This window comes from Symphalangus syndactylus, chromosome 12, assembly GCF_028878055.3.
Source record: "Symphalangus syndactylus isolate Jambi chromosome 12, NHGRI_mSymSyn1-v2.1_pri, whole genome shotgun sequence".
NCBI lineage: Eukaryota > Metazoa > Chordata > Mammalia > Primates > Hylobatidae > Symphalangus > Symphalangus syndactylus.
Window position 1 is genome coordinate 143,857,616 of NC_072441.2, and position 24,380 is coordinate 143,881,995.

The window sequence follows — 24,380 nt, forward strand, 5'->3', positions numbered from 1 at the left end:
AAGCTTGTATTATTAGTCAACAGTAATGGCTCACTGATATAACAGATAACCCCCAAATCTCAGTGGTTTAACACAATAAAGGTTAATTTTTCACATGCTTCACAGTCCAGTGCTGGTCTACAGTGGGGAACAGGGTCCTGGGTGGGGATGGAGGTGTCTGTTCCACAAAGTAATTCAAGGCTCCAGGCCTCATGTAGGGAAAAGTGAATGGGGGGAGAGGAGGCAGCCTCTGGAGCAGATCCAGGTTACAGGCGCTCAGGATGGGCAGGAGACTGAGAGGGTGACCGGTTATAAGGCCCAGAGCGCAGAAGTGCTGTTGTCTGAGGCTTCTCTGAAGGATTGGCAAAGAGCTAAGGTCAGGTGCCTGAGCGGAGTGCAAGACTCAGATGCTGAGCAAAGGGTCTGCAAAGGGAGCAAACACAGGCTCCCAGAGAGAGGCCCCAAGACGGTGCACGGGGAAAGGAAGCCTCTACCGTGATGTGCAGAGCGACTACTGACTGACCTGTGGCAGGGAAGGCAGGAGCCATAAGGAGCTATGAGCTGGTGCCCACATGGGAAGCATTCATACTGCAAGGCAAAGATTCTTGGGTTGGATAACATTTAAAAGAATGCTGCTAAACAGAAGAATAACAAAATATTAAAAATAAAAGGTTGGGACAAAAGAATAGCATGAGAACACATGGAAGTAAAAAGCAGGGATCGCAATATTGCTTTTCTGTTAAAAAAAAAAAAAAAAAAAAGGCGAGGCCATCGTGGCTAACACGGTGAAACCCCGTCTCTACTAAAAATACAAAGAAAATTAGCCAGGCGTGGTGGCGGGCACCTGTAGTCCCAGCTACTCGGGAGGCTGAGGCAGGAGAATGGCTTGAACCCGGGAGGCGGAGCTTGCAGTGAGCCGAGACTGCACCACTGCACTCCAGCCTGGGAGACAGAGCAGGACTCCACCTCAAAAAAAAAAAAAAAAAAAAAAAAAAAAAAGGTAAAATTCAAGGTTAAATAACATTAAAAGAGACACAGGGAATGCTTTCATATGATAAAATGCATAGTCCACAATAATGCTAACAGTCATGAGTCTTTCTGCACTAAGTAACCTAATGAGAAAACATAAAGCAAAGTCTGTCAGAAATATGAGGAGAAATTGACACTCCTTATAGGAGACTTTAGCACATCTCTTAGTCAAGTAAAAAATAAAATAAATTGAACAAAAATGGAATTATTTTAGGTGATTTTACCATTTGATGATTATTTAATACTATGTGCTAGATGCTTTATATGTGATTTCATTTATGATAATACTCTTAGCAACGCTGCTTGATTGAAATTACAGCCATTTTACACGGGGTAAACTGAGGCTCTGCAAGGTCACCAAATTAGCTCTCTCAGAACTAGTATTTGAGGCCGGGCGCGGTGGCTCACGCCTGTAATCTCAGCACTTTGGGAGGCCGAGGCGGGTGGATCACGAGGTCAGGAGATCGAGACCATCCTGGCCAACATGGTGAAACCCCATCTCTACTAAAAATACAAAAATTAGCTGGATGTGGTGGCTTGCGCCTGTAATCCCAGCTACTCGGAAGACTGAGGCAGGAGAATCGCTTGAACCCAGGAGGCAGAGATGATTGCAGTGAGCCGAGATGGCACCACTGCACTCCAGCCTGGTGACAGAGCAAGACTCCATCTCAAAAAAAAAAAACAAGAACTACAATTTGAACCCAGGTCTTTGGCTCCACAGCCAGTGTTTTTACTTTATGGAAACATTTCTTCCAAGGACAAAGGTACATTGGCCCCTCACAGAATCCCTGACACCTACAGGGCAGACTCTGGACTCTGTCTAGTGATAGGCAGTCTCAGAGCCTCTGGTTACAGGCTGATGAGGAAGAGAGGGCAGCTGGCCGGAGGTCGCCCAGCACGTTAAAGGGAACCACAAGGTCACAGCCTAAGTCCAAGACAGCAGTCACTACCCTGGGACATTCTGCAACGTTTTCAGTGACCTGAAGCCCAGTTTTATTTTTCCACTTGAGAAAATAACCAAAGAATCTTTTATTTCTTTTGAATGCCAGCTGGTCTCTGAAGAGAAGAGTCTTTTATTTTGCTCTAGACACCAATGCTGGATTTGGGCTTTGGACTGTCTTCTCAGTTTTTGCTCTTTGGATAGCATGATACTTAATTATTATTATCTGCTATTATGATCATGGTTTAATTGTTGGTTTGCAGCTCGGGCAGCTTAGAGGGGGGCATTTGATAAGTATTATTTTCTTATTGCCCTTTCCAGTGTCACCAAGGGTAATTTCAGCTGCATTCTCATGTGGGGACAGGAGTGATTTCTGACCCCCTTCCCCCTGCAGCAGCTGTTCATTCACATGCCATTTTCCCCTAATGTAAAGATCCACCATCATGACTCACATCAGCGATGGGTTTATTGTGTTCCTGCAGTGGTGACTGTTGGTTGGGCACATCCAAAGCCCTTTCATATTCCGGGGCCCAGTCAGAAGGCAAGTGAAATCAGCATGTCAAGGTGCCATGAATTTTTTTTCTTTTCTCATTTTTACCTGTCTTCTTTTTTTTTTAATTTATAAAGAAAAGAGATTTATTTGGCTCATGGTTCTGCAAGCTATACAAGAAGCATGGCGCCAGCATCTCCTTTCGGTGAGGGCCTCAGTAAGCTTCTACTCATGGTGGATAGAGAAGGGGGAGCCAGCATGTCACATGGCAAGAGAATGAGCAAGAGAAGGGGAGGAGCCACGCTCTTTTTTTTTTTAATTTTATTATTATTATACTTTAAGTTTTAGGGTACATGTGTACAACGTGCAGGTTTGTTACATATGTATACATGTGCCATGTTGGTGTGCTGCACCCATTAACTCGTCATTTAGCATTAGGTATATCTCCTAATGCTGTCCCTCCCCGCTTCCCCCACCCCACAACAGTCCCCGGTGTGTGATGTTCCCCTTCCTGTGTCCACGAGTTCTCATTGTTCAATTCCCACCTATGAGTGAGAACATGTGGTGTTTGGTTTTTTGTCCTTGCAATGGTTTGCTGAGAATGATGGTTTCCAGCTTCATCCATGTCCCTACAAAGGACATGAACTCATCATTTTTTATGGCTGCATAGTATTCCATGGTGTATATGTGCCACATTTTCTTAATCCAGTCTATTGTTGTTGGACATCTGGGTTGGTTCCAAGTCTTTGCTATTGTGAATAGTGCCACCATAAACATACGTGTGCATGTGTCTTTATAGCAGCATGATTTATAATCCTTTGGGTATATACCCAGTAACGGGATGGCTGGGTCAGATGGTATTTCTAGTTCTAGATCACTGAGGAATCACCACACTGACTTCCACAATGGTTGAACTAGTTTACAGTCCCACCAACAGTGTAAAAGTGTTCCTATTTCTCCACATCCTCTCCAGCACCTGTTGTTTCCTGACTTTTTAATGATGGCCATTCTAACTGGTGTGAGATGGTATCTCATTGTAGTTTTGATTTGCATTTCTCTGATGGCCAGTGATGATGAGCATTTTTTCATGTGTCTTGGCTGCATAAATGTCTTCTTTTGAGAAGTGTCTGTTCATATCCTTCACCCACTTGTTGATGGGGTTTGTTTTTTTCTTGTAAATTTGTTTGAGTTCATTGTAGATTCTGGATATTAGCCCTTTGTCAGATGAGTAGATTGCAAAAATTTTCTCCCATTTTGTAGGTTGCCTGTTCACTCTGCTGGTAGTTTCTTTTGCTGTGCAGAAGCTCTTTAGTTTAATTAGATCCCATTTGTCAATTTTGGCTTTTGTTGCCATTGCTTTTGGTGTTTTAGACATGAAGTCCTTGCCCATGCCTATATCTTGAATGGTATTGCCTAGGTTTTCTTCTAGGGTTTTTATGGTTTTAGGTCTAACATGTAAGTCTTTAATCCATCTTGAATTAAGCTGTGTATAAGGTGTAAGGAAGGGATCCAGTTTCAGCTTTCTACATATGGCTAGCCAGTTTTCCCAGCACCATTTATTAAATAGGGAATCCTTTGCCCATTTCTTGTTTTTGTCAGGTTTCTCAAAGATCAGACAGTTGTAGATGTGTGGCATTATTTCTGAGGGCTCTGTTCCATTGGTCTATATCTCCGTTTTGGTACCAGTACCATGCCGTTTTGTTTACTGTAGCCTTGTAGTATAGTTTGAAGTCAGGTAGCGTGATGCCTCCAGCTTTGTTTTTTGGCTTAGGATTGAATTGGTGATGTGGGCTCCTTTTTGGTTCCATATGAACTTTAAAGTAGTTTTTTCCAATTCTGTGAAGAAAGTCATTTGTAGCTTGATGGGGATGGCATTGAATCTATAAGTTACCTTGGGCAGTATGGCCATTTTCACGATATTGATTCTTCCTACCTATGAGCATGGAATGTTCTTCCATTTGTTTGTATCCTCTTTTATTTCATTGAGCAGTGGTTTGTAGTTCTCCTTGAAGAGTTCCTTCACATCCCTTGTAAGTTGGATTCCTAGGTATTTTATTCTCTTTGAAGCAATTGTGAATGGGAGTTCACTCATGATTTGGCTCTCTGTTTGTCTGTTATTGGCGTATAGGAATGCTTCTGATTTTTGCACATTGATTTTGTATCCTGAGACTTTGCTGAAGTTGCTTATCAGCTTAAGGAGATTTTGGGCTGAGATGATGGGGTTTTCTAGATACACAATCATGTCATCTGCAAACAGGGCCAATTTGACTTCCTCTTTTTCCTAATTGAATACCCATTCTTTCCTTCTCCTGCCTGATTGCCCTGGCCAAAACTTCCAACACTATGTTGAATAGGAGTGGTGAGAGAGGGCATCCCTGTCTTGTGCCAGTTTTCAAAGGGAATGCTTCCAGTTTTTGTCCATTCAGTATCATATTGGCTGTGGGTTTGTCATAAATAGCTCTTATTATTTTGAGATACTTCCCATCACAAATACCTAATTTATTGAGAGTTTTTAGCATGAAGGGTTGTTGAATTTTGTCAAAGGCCTTTTCTGCATCTATTGAGATAATCATGTGGTTTTTGTCTTTGGTTCTGTTTATATGCTGGATTACATTTATTGATTTGTGTATGTTGAACCAGACTTGCATCCCAGGGATGAAGCCCACTTGATCATGGTGGATAAGCTTTTTGAAGTGCTGCTGGATTCGGTTTGCCAGTATTTTATTGAGGATTTTTGCATCAAATGTTCATCAAGGATATTGGTCTAAAATTCTCTTTTTTTGTTGTGTCTCTGCCAGGCTTTGGTATCAGGATGATGCTGGCCTCATAAAATGAGTTAGGGAGGATTCCCTCTTTTTCTGTTGATTGGAATAGTTTCAGAGGGAATGGTACCAGTTCCTCCTTGTACCTCTGGTAGAATTCGGCTGTGAATCCATCTGGTCCTGGACTTTTTTTTGGTTGGTAAGCTATTAATTATTGCCTCAATTTCAGAGCCTGTTATTGGTCTATTCAGAGATTCAACTTCTTCCTGGTCTAGTCTTGGGAAAGTGTATGTGTCAAGGAATTTATCCATTTCTTCCAGATTTTCTAGTTTATTTGCATAGAGGTGTTTATGGTATTCTCTGATGGTAGTTTGTATTTCTGTGGGATCGGTGGTGATATCCCCTTTTTCATTTTTTATTGCATCTATTTGATTCTTCCCTCTTTTCTTCTTTATTAGTCTTGCTAGCGGTCTATCGATTTTGTTGATCTTTTCAAAAAACCAGCTCCTGGATTCATTAATTTTTTGAAGGGTTTTTGTGTCTCTATTTCCTTCAGTTCTGCTCTGATCTTAGTTATTTCTTGCCTTCTGCTAGCTTTTGAATGTGTTTGCTCTTGCTTCTCTACTTCTTTTAATTGTGATGTTAGGGTGTCAATTTTTTATCTTTCCTGCTTTCTCTTGTGGGCATTTAGTGCTATAAATTTCCCTCTACACACTGCTTTGAATGCGTCCCAGAGATTCCGGTATGTTGTGTCTTTGTTCTCGTTGGTTTCAAAGAACATCTTTTTTTCTGCCTTCATTTCCTTATGTACCCCGTAGTCATTCAGGAGCAGGTTGTTCAGCTTCCATGTAGTTGAGTGGTTTTGAATGAGTTTCTTAACCCTGAGTTCTAGTTTGATTGCACTGTGGTCTGAGAGACAGTTTGTTACAATTTCTGTTCTTTTACATTTGCTGAGGAGTGCTTTATTTCCAACTATGTGGTCAATTTTGGAATAGCTGTGGTGTGGTGCTGAAAAGAATGTATATTCTGTTGATTTGGGGTGGAGAGTTCTGTAGACGTCTATTAGGTCCACTTGGTGCAGAGCTGAGTTCAATTCCTGGGTATCCTTGTTAACTTTCTGTCTCATTGATCTGTCTGATGTTGACAGTGGAGTGTTAAAGTCTCCCATTATTATTGTGTGGGAGTCTAAGTCTCTTTGTAGGTCACTAAGGACTTGCTTTATGAATCTGGGTGCTCCTGTATTGGATGCATATATATTTAGGATAGTTAGCTCTTCTTGTTGAATTGATCCCTTTACCATTATGTGATGGCCTTCTTTGTCTCTTTTGTTCTTTGTTGGTTTAAAGTCTGTTTTATCAGAGACTAGGATTGCAACCCCTGCCTTTTTTTTGTTTTCCATTTGCTTGGTAGATCTTCCTTCATCCCTTTATTTTGAGCTTATGTGTGTCTCTGCACGTGAGATGGGTTTCCTGAATACAGCACACTGATGGGTCTTGACTCCTTATCCAATTTGCCAGTCTGTGTCCTTTAATTGGAGCATTTAGCCCATTTACATTTAAGGTTAATATTGTTATGTGTGAATTTGATCCTGTCATTATGATGTTAGCTGGTTATTTTGCTCGTTAGTTGATACAGTTTCTTCCTAGCCTTGATGGTCTTTACAATTTGGCATGTTTTTGCAGTGGCTGGTACTGGTTGTTCCTTTCCATGTTTAGTGCTTCCTTCAGGAGCTCTTTTAGGGCAGGCCTGGTGGTGACAAAATCTCTCAGCATTTGCTTGTCTGTAAAGGATTTTATTTCTCTTTCACTTATGAAGCTTAGTTTGGCTGGATATGAAATTCTAGGTTGAAAATACTTTTCTTTAAGAATGTTGAATATTGGCCCCCACTCTCTTCTGGCTTGCAGAGTTTCTGCTGAGAGATCAGCTGTTAGTCTGATGGGCTTCCCTTTGTGGGTAACCCGACCTTTCTCTCCGGCTGCCCGTAACATTTTTTCCTTCATTTCAACTTTGGTGAATCTGAATTATGTGTCTTGGAATTGCTCTTCTTGAGGAGTATCTTTGTGGTGTTCTCTGTATTTCCTGAATTTGAATGTTGGCCTGTCTTGCTAGATTGGGGAAGTTCTCCTGGATAATATCCTGCAGAGTGTTTTCCAACTTGGTTCCATTCTCCCCATCACTTTCAGGTACACCAATCAGATGTAGATTTGGTCTTTTCACGTAGTCCCATATTTCTTGGAGGCTTTGTTCATTTCTTTTTATTCTTTTTTCTCTAAACTTCTCTTCTCGCTTCATTTCATTGATTTCATCTTACATTGCTGATACCCTTTCTTCCAGTTGATCGCATCGGCTACTGAGGCTTGTGCATTCGTCACATAGTTCTCGTGCCATGGTTTTCAGCTCCATCAGGTCCTTTAAGGACTTCTCTGCATTGGTTATTCTAATCAGCCATTCGTCTAATTTTTTTTCAAGGTTTTTAACTTCTTTGCCATTGGTTCAAACTTCCTCCTTTAGCTCGGAGTAGTTCGATCTTCTGAAGCCTTCTTCTCTCAACTCGTCAAAGTCATTCTCCGTCCTGCTTTGTTCCATTGCTGGTGAGGAGCTGCATTCCTTTGGAGGAGGAGAGGCACTCTGATTTTTAGAGTTTCTGGTTTTTCTGCTCTGTTTTTTCCCCATCGTTGTGGTTTTATCTACCTTTGGTCTTTGATGATGGTGACATACAGATGGGTTTTTGGTGTGGATGTCCTTTCTGTTTGTTAGTTTTCCTTCTAACAGTCAGGACCCTCAGCTGCAGGTCTGTTGAAGTTTGCTGGAGGTCCACTCCAGACCCTGTTTGCCTGGGTATCAGCAGCGGTGGCTGCAGAACAGCGGATGTTGGTGAACCGCAAATGCTGCTGCCTGATCATTCCTCTGTAAGTTTTGTCTCAGAGGAGTACCCAACCGTGTGAGGTGTCAGTCCGCCCCTGCTGGGGGGTGCCTCCCAGTTAGGCTACTCGTGGGTCAGGGACCCACTTGAGGCGGCAGTCTGCCCGTTCTCAGATCTCAAGCTGCATGCTGGGAGAACCACTACTCTCTTCAAAGCTGTCAGACAGGGACATTTAAGTCTGCAGAGATTTCTGCTGCCTTTTGTTTGTCTGTGCCCTGCCCCCAGAGGTGGAGCCTACAGAGGCAGGCAGGCCTCCTTGAGCTATGGTGGGCTCCACCCAGTTCGAGCTTCCTGGCCGCTTTGTTTACCTACTCAAGCCTCGGCAATGGCGGGCGCCCCTCCCCCAGCCTTGCTGCCACCTTGCAGTTTGATCTCAGACTGCTGTGCTATCAAGGCTCCGTGGGCGCAGGACCCTCCGAGCCACGTGCAGGATATCCTGGTGTGCCGTTTGTTAAGCCTGTTGGAAATGCACAGTATTAGGGTGGGAGTGACCTGATTTTCCAGGTGCTGTCTGTCACCCTTTTCTTTGACTAGGAAAGGGAATTCCCTGACCCCTTGTGCTTCCCAGGTGAGGCACTGCCTCTCCCTGCTTCGGCTCATGCACAGTGGGCTGCACCCGCTGTCCTGCACCCACTGTCCGGCACTCCCCAGTGAGATGAACCCGGTACCTCAGTTGGAAATGCAGAAATCACCCATCTTCTGCGTTGCTCACACTGGGAGCTGTAGACTGGAGCTGTTCCTATTCGGCCATCTTGACTGCACCTCCCTTTGCATGTCTTTCCAATTTGCAATGGGATAGAGATAAACTGCATATAAGCAGGGAGGTGGGAATCGTTTGTTTGTTTTTTTGTTTTTGTTTTTAAAAAATACCTAGTGTGTCCAAGTTTCCTTCAGACTAAAAGAACTGAGGACCATAATCCCAGAAGCAAGTTTTGCCTGTGGACAGCACTTGAGAGGGACAGGCCCCTGCAATGAAAATCCACTGTCCTCCCAGCTTCTTAGATTTAGGCTCTGGTAGAAAATCTTCTGTTGCTGAAGCTGAGTGTTGTGAACCTTACACTAGTCTTAGCAAAGCACAGTGGAGTCTCAGAGGGGGCTGGTGGGAAGAGGTAAGGGAGTGAGGGCCAGGTGGTTCCACCCTTACCTAGGGCCTGCTATTGGTTGGTGGGGGCGTGGGTGTGGCAGTGGGAGGTGGAACTCTGAAAATACCATGAGGAAAGGCATGTGGAGATCTCAGACTTGAACAAGGATATCTGCACATCCCAGGGTGTCCCTGCAGCCAGCAATCAAGTCAAGATCCAGCCCCCGCAGGGCAAGCAGAATTTCGGGGCAGCCCCACCGAGGAATGGGAGAGAGAGCCAGGGGCCAGGGAGACCCAGTTACCTGAGCTGGCATACTTGCTGGAGTTAGACTGCAGATTATCATGAGTGCCCAAGATGCAACCCAGGCAAACCAGATACCAGATTTAGGATGATGAGACCAACTCAAAAGCCCTCCTTTGGTGGAACCCCTCCCTCACTGCCCTCAGCCCTGCCCCAGCACCAGGGAAACTGCTCTCAGTAGGAGAATGGGGACCATGAATTCCTCACTGCTCTGCAGCTTGGACATTGTCACCGTTTCCTGAGCCACGGCTTCAGGTCTCAGCCACCCGCATTTCATGCTTTGTCTTCCTGAAAAGCTTGTCATTTCCTGGGTGGGCCACCCTCTACATCCCCTCTGTGTCTTTGCATACCGTATTTTCTCTGCCCGCATTCCGTCCCCTTCTCACCCTCCTCACCCACCCCCTTCATCCGGACTCATCCTGTTAATCTCTCATCTCTCTTTTCTCTGATAAAGATATCAAGACGCAGCTCAGTAGTTACCTCTCCCAGGAGGCCTGGTCTCATAACTTTGGCCTAAGTTAGGGGGCTTCTCTGTACATACCTTTACTGTAGACTGTACCACATGCAGGGGTGGAAACATGCCATATTCCTATCTGAATCACCAGTGCCTAATGTGCTTTCTGAACCTAGTACTTACTATTTATAGATTTAAAGTCCGACTATCAGTATCACTGTAGGCTCAGGGAACCTAAAGGGCTGGATTTAAAAATTGTGAGACCATGGTTGCCGTATCCCAGTTTCTCCCAGATTTAGATTCAGCAGTGAGCTCTGGCCCAGGTTCTGTGTGGCTAGATTCTATGTCTTTGGTAGTGTAGAGCACCAAAGATACAGCTGTAAGATCCAAGGGGCTGGATGTGGATGGTAAAGGAAGAGCTCAGAACTTCCAGAGAAATAGGAAGTATCCTCCTTAGTATGTAGGATTTGTTTAAGTTGCCTCTTGTAGAGTGACAGATGCTTGGCAAGGACAGTGAGTGAGTTTGGATGAACCACAGGGGTCCCTGAAAGCTGGTGAGCCATTCATTCATTCATCAATTCAATCAGACAACATTTACCAAGGGGCTAGTACAGGTCAGGCCTCATGCTAGGTACCAGAGATATAGAAGTGAATGAGACACTGGCACAAGAGTTAAGGGATTCAGCAAGACAGGGAAGTCAACGGATGGCTCTGATAGAGCAGGAGCCTGTAGAGGGAGCATCTCACCAGACTGAGGGGATGGGGAGGACAAGGAGAAGCCTGTGGCAAAGCTCCCCACTGGATGTGAGGCACCTACCAGTACACATCAGTCAGGGGGTAGAAGAATTTACTAGGGCTGCTGTAACAAACGGAATAGCTTAAAATAACAGAAATGCGTTTTGTTCACAGTTCTAGAGACTAGAAGTCCAAAATCTTGTTCTCAATGGGCCAAGATCCCTCTGGAAATGCTGGGGAAGAATCTGTCTCGTGTGTCTTGTAGCTTCTGGTGGTTGCCAGGAACCCTTGGCATTCCTTGTCTTGCAGACACATTACTTCTATCTGTGCCTCCATCACATGGTCTCCTTCCCTGTGTCTCCCCTGCATCTCTGTATCCAAATCTCCCTCTGTTTTCTCTTATATCAGTCATTGGATTTAGGGCCCACCCTAACCCAGTGTGCCCTTCTTGTCATAACTTGATTACGTCTGATTCTATTTCCAAATAAGGTCACAGTCACACAGGTACCAGGGGTAAGGACTTGAGCATATCCTTTTGGGACGCAAGTCAACCCGCTACAGGTGGCATGGGGGCATGTGCAGGGGGAACTTCCAGGCAGAGAGAAGGCTCTGAAGCAAGAGAATAAGAAGGAAATCAGTAAAGGGTTAGAAGAATGGGAGAAGGCAACTGGAGCAGCCCAGGGGGGGACTTGGTGCGTCCCCTCGAAAGTCTGACTTTATCCTGTAGAGAAGGAGGAGAGACTGGGTCAGAGGAGTGGTTCAGAAAGATAGACCTCGTCCTGATGGAAAAGGTGGATTGAAAGGATGGGAGGAGAACTGGATCCAGGATGGCCAGTTACTCTTTCGATTCCTCTGAATTTGCTTTTCCCTCTTTTGCCATCTTCCTCTCCCTCAATTTCTCCACACTTTCCTTTCTTCAAAACTGTTTCAAAGACACTGCCCCCTTGAAGCTTTCCTTGCCTCTTCAAATTAAAAGAAGAAGAAGATAGTGTAAAAGAAAGGCCTTTGGTACCAGACAGACATGGTTTGAATACTGGCTCTGACCCTTGCTAGTTGCCTCTGTTAATCCCTTGGAACTTCAGTTCCTCCACAGCAAAATAGTGAGAATACACTCTCAACTGCAGGGTTTTATGAGGATATTCAGCAATGCACATAAAGCAGTTGGCACATAGGAGATTTTCTACAAACATTTAGCTCTTTTTCTCCTCCGGTTATTTTGATAGCATCTTATTTATCCCACTCTTTAGCACCTATTGCACATATTATTATGTTTTGGGTGTCTCCTTCAGTAAGTTTCCTCCAGGGCAAACACAGAGCCTTAAACATTTCTGCAGCTCTCAACACAGAGCTTGACATGCAACATGCTTCATTCCTCTTCCCTGGAAATGGCCTGTCTTGTGTTTGTGGTCCAGAGAAATGCACACACAGACAAGCAAGTCATCAGTAGGAAGGAAGATCTTTTCACCTCTTTCCTCCACTTCAGTTTCTCCTACCTGGGGGCACAGTGCAATGGGGAGGGGGCTGCAAACTGTTTTCAGGATATCAAAAGCCAGAAGAAGACCCAGTGTTCACCTACAGGAGAGCTGCTCACGCAAACCCCAATGTCTGTTTTGGCCTGGAATTATCTCTATCGATCAGAACTGCTCGTTAGCATTTATAGACTCTGATTTCTATAAGATAAGTATTCAGTAAGAGTCTTAATAAATGTTGTTGGGTTGGCAAACCAAGTCTTCACTGGCCATCATCAAAGGTTTATAATAAAAGGGGTCACTGGCCCCCTGTGGCAGCCCCTAGCTAATTTCCCTGCATCCATTCTTGCCCTTGTCAATCTTTTTTTACCGAGGCACCAAGAATGATCTTAAAATGTAAACCGGAACCTGTCAGATCTCAGCTTAAAATATACCAATGACTTCCCTCAGCTCCTATAGTACACACCAAACATCTTCTCCCACCCACGGAGTCCCACCAGCCCTGCCCCTGCCTGCCTCTCCTGGCCCGGTGTCAGCCTGCATGGCCTTTCCATTGGGACCTTTGCACTTGCTGTCCTTTATTCACTGCAGGCTTCCTCCCACCTCGCACCCCGCCTGCTTTCCACGTGGCTTGGCATCTTGCTTAAATGCTACCTGCTTAGAAGGTCTTCTCCGGCCACTCTGTCTAAAGTGGATGCTCTGCCTCAGCACTCTGCCATGTCCTGCCCTGTGCTAGACACAGCTGATAATTTTTTAGTGAGTTTGTGTCTGGGGGGTCATTGTCCATCCCCAGAAGCTCCCGGAGAATGGCACCCTGTCTGTCATCTTCACTGTTACACTGCAGCACCCCGCATATGGGAGGGGCTTAAGTGAATGAGTGCCAAAAGGGGCTTGAACTTGAGCCTCTGTCCTTTCCGTTGCCATCTTGTATTGTCCGTGCACACAGAGAACCCCGCCTCCTCCTCCCCTCTTCTGCACTCCTCTCCGCAACATCAATGCCAAGCCTTTGACTTTGTCTGTTTATCAGATTAGCTAAACCGAACGCAATCAACTGGCATTTTTAATTCATATCAGCTTATGTATGACTCACATGTAATCTGTTGATGATTGATAGAGCCTCTCCAGCCCCTGCCTAGCTCTCAACCACAGCCTCTTCCTCCTAGAGATGTGGGCAGCATTGTTAGGAGAGAGTAGAAGCACTAAGGTCTGGCCTGGATTAGTATTAAATAATAGCAATTCCAGCTTACTGTCTAACCAGCCCATGACCTTGTGCAAGTTACCTACCCTCTTAGAGCCTCAGTATTCCCATTGTTAAAGATGAGACTAGTCCTACCTACAAAATAAAGATGCTTGCACGGACTCCATGGGCTAATGTGAAAGTGCCTTATACACAGTGGTTGTTATGGAAACACATTTTCTTTCATGTCTTTTTAGTCCCATATTCTTGCTTTTCTCAGCTTCCTGTCAGACTGGGGTTTCATTTGTTCATTCATTGATTCACTCACTCATTCATTCAGTTGTTCACCCTCAGGATTTCACATGGCCTCTAGAGTCAGTCTCTAGCTAGAATACGATAAAGCCCAAATTCTCATAGCTAATTTTGAGACTCTCATTCTCTTCCCTCTCTCAATCAGCTGTATTCTCTGTGGCATCCTAATACCACCTGAACTCAAGTATGGAGTTGCCTTTCTTCCCGGACAGCTTCACCTCCTCTCTGCCTCCAGGTCTTATCTCATGTTATTAAATCCAAAGAAAGCACTCTCCTTTCACGCCACCCAAACTTCAGGTCTCATCTCCTTTTGCCTTCCCTGATGGGTGTGGCCCACACCAACCTCTTTTCTGAGAGCACGTACAGCCACACCACACGGCTGGCACTCGGTCTCCTCTTGGCCGCCGATTTCACAGTGCATTGATCACCACAGAGAAAGCAGAGAAAGCAGGGGGCAGCCTGGCACAGCAGTGAGTATGTGTGTTTGTGCTCTGTCCTAGGGATCTCCTTCCCCCTCTTTTCAAATCAAATGTGGGGCCCCAGCCTCACACAGGTCCTGGTTTTGAGGAATCCCCTCCCATATCTATAAAAGATTCTACGTAGGAAATCCAAGAGATTCTCTTGGTTTCTAATAGTACTAACTAGTGACTGAAAGTAAGAAACACACACACGCATATATATATATATACACACACACACATATATACACACACACACACATATATATACACACACACACATATATATATCTGACAATAAATAACTAGAAAATGTAACTAAACATTAAATCTCATTCACAATGGAACCAAAACCATAAACTTATGGACTGCCAAAGAGGAAATTTAACAAGAGGTGTGCAAAGAAGAAAACCGTAACAAAGATGAAAAATATAAAACTTTGCAAAGTTCATAAACTAAGTTATCTACAATGTTCCTGGCTGGGGAAAATTAGTAACATAAAGATATCAATTATCTCCAAATTAATCAATGTGTGTATAATTCCAATCAAAATCTCAATCACATTTTTTTGGGACTTGGTAACCATAAAGTTCATCTAAAAGAGTAAATTTGGGAAATTAGTAAGTTTTAGGGAAAAAAATCAAACTTTGAGAATATAGAAACCCAAGCAAGTAAGGTGAGTAGCTATGTTCCTGGTACCACAAGTAGATTCTAGTGTAGGGAAAGGAGAGACCACTGGACTTGAGAGAAGAGTCCAGAAACAGCCCACAACTAAGGGGACATTTCAAATCAGTAGGGAGAATCAGGATTCTTCAGCTATGAGCATGTCATCATCCATGGCTATCATGAGCACCATCCAAAATGTCAGACACATCCTAGGCAAAAAAAGGCCTGGTTCCACACTCATGAAAATTATGATCTAGTTAGAGAGAAGCATAGTCTACAAATAAGTACACTAAAGATAGATTGGTAGATGCTACAGAGGGAGTAAACAGATGTTTGGTAGGCAACGTGTGGAAGAGGCTACTTTAGATAGGTGTTGGGACAATTGAGTTTCAATTTGGAAGAATAATGAACTTATTTAGCCTCAAAAAATGAAACTAGCCAGGCACAGTGGCTCACACCTGTAATCCCACGACTTTTGGAGGCGGAGGCAGGAGGATTGCTTGAATCCCAGCATTCAAGACCAGCCTGAATAACACAGAAAACCCCCATCTCTACAAAAAATAAAATTAATCAAACATGGTGGCATGTACCTGTGGTCCCAGCTACTCAGGAGGTTGTAGTGAGTTATGATTGCACCACTGAACTCCAACCTGGGCAACCAGATAGGCCCTGTCTCAAAAAAAAAGAAAAGAAAAGAATGAAACTGTACAAGTCCCAGGAAAGTATTAAAGTTTTGATTAAAGTTTTGTTTTGTTTTTGAATCATTGGGTCAGGGAGAGGTCTGCCCAAGCATAACATGACATCCAGTATCCTTAAAGGAAAATATTAACATATTTGGTTACATAAAATGAATCACTTCTTACCAAAATGGATACCACAAACCAAAGTTAAATGAGAAAAAGTCACCAGACACTAGTAGCAACAAATATATCATATAAAAGAGAAATCAAAATATAGAAGATAAATAAGTCATAATATGTAAGTAGAATTTTAAAAGTTTGCATCCATCAATTAAGATGGATAAAGAATTTGAAAGCTACAAATGCCCAGTAAATATGTGCAAAGATACCCAACCTTGCTAAATCATCTAAACTCAAAACTGCCAGAGAGATTCCATTGGGGTCTAGCAGATGGGGGAGCATTTTCATAAAGAATATATTTACAGCATTATAATATCTAATGCTGATGAGGTGAACTTTAGAGAGAATAGTAACATCAATGCTGATTAGTGCGAATATAGATTGAAACAATCACTTGAGAGGATAATTTAGCAAGATTTATTTTAAAATTTTTATTTATTTTATTTTTATTTATTTATTTAGTGTTTTGAGATGCAGTCTCTCTCTGCCGCGCAGGCTGGAGAGCAGTGGTGCGATCTCAACTCACTGCAACCTCCGCCTTCCGGGTTCACGCCATTCTCTTGCCTCAGCCTCCTGAGTAGCTGGGACTACAGGTGCCCACCACCTTGCCCAGCTAATTTTTTTGTATTTTTAGTAAAGACAAGGTTTCACTGTGTTAGCCAGGATGATCTTGATCCCCTGACCTCGTGATCTGCCCGCCTCAGCCTCCCAAAGTGCTGGGATTACAGGTGTGAGCCACCGCCCCCGGCCTAAAATTTTTAAATAGATGCCCTTCTCCTCCTAGAATTACTTTGGCAAGTCAACTGAAATATTAGCAGAAATGCACAAAGCTACATAAAGATGCAAATGTTCCTTGCAATTTCATGTGAAATTGTGTTATATAACAATGTCCATTTCTACAGAAAAATGAGGGTGATGTTTTTGTCCATGATATAGTATTAAATGAGGAAAGAAAGTTATAGAAAACTGCATAAAATATGTCTCATTTTGAGGGAACAATATATATGTGTGCTCCTTGAAAAAAACTCTGGAAGCATATGTACCAAACCTACTATTAATTGAATAGCTCTGGAGAACAGGTTGGCTGTGTGAAAGAGAGACTTTTTTTAAAATTCAGTACATCTGTATATTGTTTGCCTTTTCTCTGCCTCGAGTATGTCTTATTTTTAAAATTTAAAAAGATATTTTTAAAAACAGATAGTGATAAATGGATTGGATCTGGAACACACAAAAAAAGGCATCAGTGGAGAAACTGGTGAAATTCAAATAAAGTCTGGAGTGTAGTTCATAGTAAGTATGCCAAAATTGCTTTCTTAGTCGTGACAAATGCACTGTGGAAACGTAAGATGTTAGCAATAGAAGAAATGATGAAGGGTCTATGGGAACACTGTATTATCTTTGCAACTTTTCTGTAAGTCTAAAATTATTCCACGATAATAAAAAAAATTGATTAACAGAGAGAGTCTTACAGGCTTGTAGCCAAGATATCTTTGGCTGTTAGAATCTTTGGTTCCAGAAAATTTCAGGTTACTACTTGAGCTCTCTTGCTCTGAGAGCTCTGTCTCTGTCCTGCAGACTCCCACACAGAGAGGCCCCTACCTGGCCTCCTGAGGTCTGCAGAGATTATCTAAGCCAGGCCTATATATAGCTAATATCCCCAGAATTCTGCTCTGGGAAACCAAGGTATGAGGTCACCCCTACCTGCACCATGGCTGGGCCAGCTTCTCAGAGACTCCACAGTTCCCCCTGCCCTCTAGCCCCAATCATATATATATATATATATATATATATATTTTTTTTTTTTTTTAACCGATATCCTTTGTCCAAGCAAGATCCTGCCTTCTCAGTATTCCCCTTCCAACCTAGAATGGTAACAATATGGGCTCAGGGAGAGGTCTGCAGGCTGTGTAAGGTCGAGGAGAAGGATGCAGTCTGACAGTGGCAACATGGAGCTCATAATAAGAAAAGGATGCACAAAAGCTACACCTCGAACTCTTGTGTCCATTGCTGGAGGCCCCAGGGAGGAGCTGGCCTGGTGAAATGAGGATGCTGCCAGATGCTGCCTTCTCTCCCCTGCTGGGCTTTGGAGGTTTAGGGCTTTGTAGGTTTAGGGCCAGGCTTCGTAGGTTTAGGACCTTCTGACCAGAAGCCCCTGGAAAGAAGGGGTTGAGCCCAGATGACCACTGCCTCTTCTCTCCGTGCAGGCTACACTTCCTGGTGTTTGACACAGAGGAGGTTCACGACGTGCTGCGCATCTGGGATGGGCCTGTGGAGAGTGGGGTTCTGCTGAAGGAGCTGAGTGGCCCGGCCCTGCCCAAGGACCTGCACAGCACCTTCAACTCGGTCGTCCTGCAGTTCAGCACTGACTTCTTCACCAGCAAGCAGGGCTTTGCCATTCAATTCTCAGGTCTGTGCGTGCCCTCTGCCAGCTCCACTCCACGTGTCCTGACACATGGCACCCACCTCCCTCTGGCCCTCACTTTCCTTCATCCCTCAGTCCATGTAAAGATAGTTCTTGAGCATCTGCTATGTGCCTGTACGTGGTTAGCACCTGTTCGAATGTCTGTGCTGAGCTCACTCTGGTAGGGAAGTCAGGTGGGTTAATAAACACATACAAATTGGTAAGCATCTGGATGGAGACATACGGGCTATAATGGTCACCTTGGAGCATCAAGGAAGATGTTCCAGAAAAGATGATGTCCAAGCTCAGACCCAAAGGACAAGTAGAAGTTACCCAAGAAAAGAAAGTTTTTCAAGGAGCAAGTAGTCATCTATGACAAGGAAAGGTGCCACTGAAATGGACTTTGGAGGACTTGTGCACCCCTATTAGATGGAAAAGAGAGAAAAGGGCATCCTAGGTGCAAAGAACACAGAACAAGTGTAGATACAGGAATGTGGGTTCTGGAAGTGGAGGGCTACCCCATGTGGCTGAGGCACAGGGAGCAAGGAGGGATGTGGGAGGTGTAAGTAGACGGTGGCTTGGGGCATGGTTATGAATGAGCTGATGGGACATGCTGCACGCTCGGGTTCTTAGTTGAGTGCGGATCTCGGCAAAGACTGGAAGTCAACATGAGTCATCTAAATTTAATTAATTAGGCACTGCAATAGCCAATTATGGAGGAGCATGACAAAGAGCTACCCAAAATGGCCAATGCTCAAACATCCAAATCCCAGTATGAGATAATTTATATGATTGGTCCTGCCTCTCCCTGGAATGCATCATCTCATCTCCTCTGAAGTGCCTCTTCCATCATTCCTCTCCCTGAACAAGTGACTCTGCCTCGTGTTTATTATACAGCAGCTGTCTTCATTACCATCTCCTTACTCCACTGTGTGTGTAGTGGGAGGGAGGGGGGAGTTTCCATGGTGATTCCAGAGCAATTTCTTGTGGCACCTGTGTCGTGGCTTTGCCCCCGAGCTCTTTCCCAGTTGGTGTATCAGCTAAGGGTGGCTGGGGTATATCCCTGGCACCACTGAGATTGTTATAGAGTTGCAAATCCTGCTTCTAGCTCTTTTCTGCTACGTCTGTCATCTCCGTAGAAATGAGCATTTAGCAGCGTGGGGAGCAGATGAGCATCTCCAGGATCACACTGCTTTATACTTATTAATTTGTCCATTTAACACTCATGCATGCTTCCAGTCTAACATTTTCCGTCTATTCCTAAGAGTTCCATGAAATACTAATTGATATTGCAAGAAAAAAGAAGTTTGCATGATCAAATGATGCTGGGGAGGTGCTCAGGCTGTTGCAGACCTAAGGAAACGATCGGCAATGCGGGGCCTCTGAAAACGTTTGCTATGCTAATGCACTTAAATTCAAAAGATGTCTGGTAGGTCACAATTTCCAAACATATTCCATCATGGATGACTTTTTTCAAGGCCATCTCAAGAGACTAACGTTTCATGGAACCAACTTGGGAAATTGCTGGAATAAGCAATGGAAGGATCTCCCAGCAGTAAGGAGGGTAGAATGCTAAAGAGACGGCTCAATCCACTCTCTGGGGAAAGGAGTATTATGAATAATTAAAGCCAGACATATTTTCTCCAACTGCGCCCAAGCTGATGGGTATGGCTTAAAAAGAAAAAAAAAAGCCCATAATTGTACTGACAAATTCCCCCACAGATTTGCATTATCTGACCTCGACTGCATACTCAGTGTAGCCACGCGGGACAGAGTCCCTGCGTGCTCTCCTATGCTGTATGCAGGCTGCTTTATCATGCATTGCCCAGCTCATGGAAGTCCTATTCATCCTTCAAGGTTCATCTCAGATGCCACTGCCTCCTAATTTCCCCATTCAGAGTAAAACTGCTATAGCCCACGGCACCCCGGCACTTTACTTCTATTTATTCAGCACATTGTCAATACCAGGCATTCTGTCTCGTCTTGAAGCTGGGCACCTACTTGACATCCCACTAAAAGCTCTTAGAAGACAGGGTCATACCATGCCTCCCGACTCTCTCATAGTGTCTGTATGTGGCAGGTGCTCACTCACTACTTAGTGAGCAAATGGTCACATGAAGATATGAACACATGAATGGATGGTTTTCTCTAACAGAAGGTTTTCCTTGGGCAAGCTGCCCTTAGCATTGCTTAGGCAGAGTAGCATGGTCAAAGCTACCTAGCCTGAGCTCCAGAAAGGTCATGACAGCCTGGCCCAATGTTATGGGCATAACCAAGGTTTGGGAAAGGTCACCTTCCGTGTTGCTGTCATCATTTAGCAAATACCAGGACTACTCTAGGGAAGAGAGAACGGCTCACCCCATGTTAACTTTATAGTGTGTATTTGACAGGGGATTGTACAGAAATGCCAGAGACGATTAGTGCAGGCTTGGCTTTATTAAGTAAACATGACTGTGTAACATCTAACATCCTGTCTGTACCACGTGGATGCAGCCTTTCCCCGGGTGCTTTGCCAAGCAGCTCCAATTCAGGAGCATTAAAGAGAGAAAGTGAGAACAAAAAAGGTGAGCGGGAAGCATAATCACAGCCATCTATTGAGTGGCTGCCACACTAAGCTCTCCACTACATCAGCTCTTACGATTTTCACAAAACCCTTACGGTATGGGCACCGTTACTACTCCATGTTGCAGACGTGGGCTCTGAGGCTTCTCATACAAGGTCATCTAGTTAATAGCAAAAGCCGTGTGTCTGAGTCTTAAACCTAAGCTGTTAATCATTGTACTCTATTGCCTCCCATATAAATAATCCTTCCAAATATGGCCAGAACAATGAGCTGTTTTCTTCTAGGGGAATATTTACATGTGTACAGTGCACTATAAAGCTAGAGATGAAAGCTAAGTCTGATTTTAACTGGGAAGGAAAAAGATTGATGCATATTTGACTTTATAAATAAGTTCAGTAGCTGTCAGATGTTGATATGTAAACAAGTGAGTGTGCCTGTGTTCCAGTAAAACTTTATTTACAAAAATAGGCATAGGCCCAGATATGGCTGTGGGCCGTAATTTGCTGTATGCTTCCTTAGGTGTTATTGAGTAGAAGGTATCAGATCGTGTAACTCAGGACTCATATACAATCCTAGAGGTTATAATTAGTGACATCAGTGTATACAGTTGCCCTAGGCTGCCACTTCTCAAACTTTTCTGCTGATGTCCTCCTGATAGCAGAAGAGAATGGGTGTGTATCCCCAGGCGGTCTGGTGGCTATAGCAAGCACAAAATATCTTTAAGGCTTCACATTTTTGCTTAAAAACTAATGTGAATTTTACCTTGTAATCCAGAATAAATTCTTTTGTTTTAGTATAAAAGTAGTTTTTCCTTAAATTGTTGAGAAACCTGATATTCCAATCAAATCAGTATTATTTATCCTGTAGTTTCAAGAACCTCCTTGCCCTAGAGTCTGCTGAGCACAGGCTATGAGGGATGACATAGCTGGGGACTGGGACCGGGCCCTGCTGTCAGCTCTGGGCCATGGAGGCAGCCAGGGTTGTTCCAGCTCTTGAGATTCCTTTCTCTGGACTAACTCTTGCACCTGTTCCTCTGGTGCGTTTTCTCATGCCGCATTTGTTCATTCATTCACCCACTCATTCTTCTATTTATGTATTCCTTCCATCTAGCATTCATTCACCATTCGCTTATAAAACACCTGCTCTATGTTAAACTAGGTTAGGTATTAGACACGAAGATCTCCCAAATTCCTGAGTATTTTGAATTTTTAATATATATCAGCTATTTTTGAACTCTTCTCTGCCCACTTGCTACAAATATCTGACTTTTCTTCAAATATGGTTTCAGTCTGATGGATCCTTGGTTGTCTGCCGTTGCAAGAGAGAGCATGATCTTGACCTAACTTCAGTAGCTCCCGGTAACCTCACAACCGCTGCTTAGCATTTAGGCAGGCCAACTCGCAAAGTCCTTTGCAAACCCTTCCAATTGAATACATGGAGTTTATATGTTTGTTTGTTTGTTTTAGAGACGAGCTCTTACTCTGTCACCCACACTCGAGTGCAGTGACACAATCATGGCTCACTGCAGCCTTAACCTCCTGGGCTTAAAGGATCCTCCCACCTCAGCCTCCAGAGTAGCTAGGATAACAGGCAACTACCACCACACCCAGCTAATCTTTTTTATTTTTTTTGTGGAGTCAGGGTCTTGCTGTGTTGCTCAGGCTGGTCTCGAGCTCCTGACCTCAAGTGACCTTCCTGCCTTGACCTCCCAAAGTGCTGGAATTACAGGCGTGAGCCACCATACCTGGCAACATGGAGTTTAGACTTGATTATCTTGTCACTTCCTCCTTCTGATCATGTTAGTTACATTATACAAAATTGCAATGCTTTGTTTATGTAACAATGCTTGTATTCTTAAGCTGAATTCACTTCTATAGTACAATCATGCTTAACTCATAGCATCTCATGACAGGCAGATGACAGTAATGGTGAAGGTACTGGAAGAATGGTAGTGGTGATATCAGTGAGAGTGACAAGTGTGATCACAATTGGTGGTGGAGGCAGTGATAGTAATGGGAGTGAGAATAGTGGCACTGTGGCTACAGCCGATGATGATGATGGGGAGGTTCTGGTGGTTGTGGCAATGCACGGATGATGGCAGTCTGAGGGTGATGAGCTGGGAGCTTCCTGAGTGGCAGACACCCAGGCAACCTTACCCTCTCTTCTATTTCCTCACCCCAGTGTCCACAGCAACATCCTGCAATGACCCTGGGATCCCGCAGAATGGGAGCCGGAGTGGTGACAGTTGGGAAGCCGGCGACTCCACAGTGTTCCAGTGTGACCCTGGCTACGCGCTGCAGGGAAGTGCAGAGATCAGCTGTGTGAAGATCGAGAACAGGTTCTTCTGGCAGCCCAGCCCGCCGACATGCATCGGTACAAAGCAGCTGCAGGGTGCACTCTGCCCTTGGGGCTCACAGTTGTGTGCTCCAGAACCTTCCATGCACAGCAGCTGCATCTTGGGCCTGGGGCCAAGAGAATTGAAACAGACAAAAGTTGCAGAAAACCCATTGTTTACCCTGCTTCGCATGCATGTGTCCCCACACGCACTCACTCATGTTCACACTCTACACACACAGCACTGCAAATTCCTCACTTGCTAAAATTGTCCCAGAGATTTCCGAGACAGACAGGTCTGTTTCTTTCTCTCTGGCCCAGGCTGTACAGGTCAGAAGGAGGACAATGGGTCATCTTGGGTAGTAAAGGCTAACAGGTTCCGAAATGACCCTTCTATTACCTGAAGCAATAGAAGGGCACCCACAGGCTCAGAATGTAAAGAAAAGAACCTTGCTTTTGCTGTTGTCAAGGAAATTATTGGTTACCTGCGTTTTGGTTCTTTTAGGTCTTAGAGATAGGGTCTCACTCTGTCGCTCAGACTGGACTGCAGTGGCACCATCACAACTCACTGCAGCCTTGACCTCCTGGGCTCAAGTGATACTCCTACCTCAGCCTCCCAAGTAGCTGGGCTTGCAGGCCTGTGCCACCACACCCAGCAAATTTTTGTATTTTTTTTTGTCGTTGAGATGGAGTCTCACTATGTTGCCCAGGCTGATCTGGGACTCCTGGGCTCAAGTGATCCTCCTGCCTTAACCTCCCAAAATGCTGGGATTACAGGTTTTGTTTCTCTAGATCTGTCCTCAGTCTTAAAACCTTCCTGTATGAGAGATGAAGACCTGAAGGACCTGAGACTTGTCTAAGGTCCCATCACTTAAAAAGGGTGGGGCCTGAAAAATCCTGCCTCTAGCTACTTGAGATTGAGAGGAGGAGGGAACTTGAAGGGAAGCTGGGATGGGAAAGAAAGGTAAATTGATAGAGACAAACACTCCAGGTGCCCACTTCCACATGGCTATTTTGCTCAGGTGAAATATTGAGTATTTATCTCCCCTGTCAATGCTGGCTGTTAGAAGAGAGCCATGGTCACTGAGTCGTTACTGTGTCCTTGCCCCATACTGGACATTTACTGAGATAACCTCATTTAACTTTCCCAACAGTTCTCTGAAATTAGCACCATTTCCTCATTTACACTTGAAACTGAAACTTAGACAAATTTGGATATCTTGTCCCAAATCACAGAGCTAGGATGTGGCAGAGCCAAGGTTTACACCCACGCCAGTCTGAATGCAAAGCCTCTCATTTTCCTACCTCCCATACCGCCTCCCCTGCCGGAGATGGGTGCAAGGGGCTTCCTGAGACAGCTCCTGCAGGAGCGTCTGCCCTGGCCGGCACCTCTCTCACGCAGGCTCAATGGGAGGCAGTACGCTGCCCGGGCCTCTGAAGACTGGC

At 44.4% G+C, this 24,380-nt stretch overlaps 1 protein-coding gene across 6 annotated transcripts in view; it reads left to right on the top strand.

The window, feature by feature from the left end:
* The window catches only part of CSMD2 (CUB and Sushi multiple domains 2), a 645,703-nt gene that overhangs the window by 489,793 nt on the left and 131,530 nt on the right, over window positions 1-24,380 (top strand). For all 6 annotated transcript variants that reach the window (XM_055254886.2, XM_055254887.2, XM_055254889.2 and 3 more), the window contains 2 exons: window positions 17,841-18,043; window positions 22,782-22,973. In XM_055254886.2, the coding sequence (XP_055110861.1) occupies window positions 17,841-18,043; window positions 22,782-22,973 (395 nt within the window). The remainder of the gene's footprint in view (window positions 1-17,840; window positions 18,044-22,781; window positions 22,974-24,380) is intronic.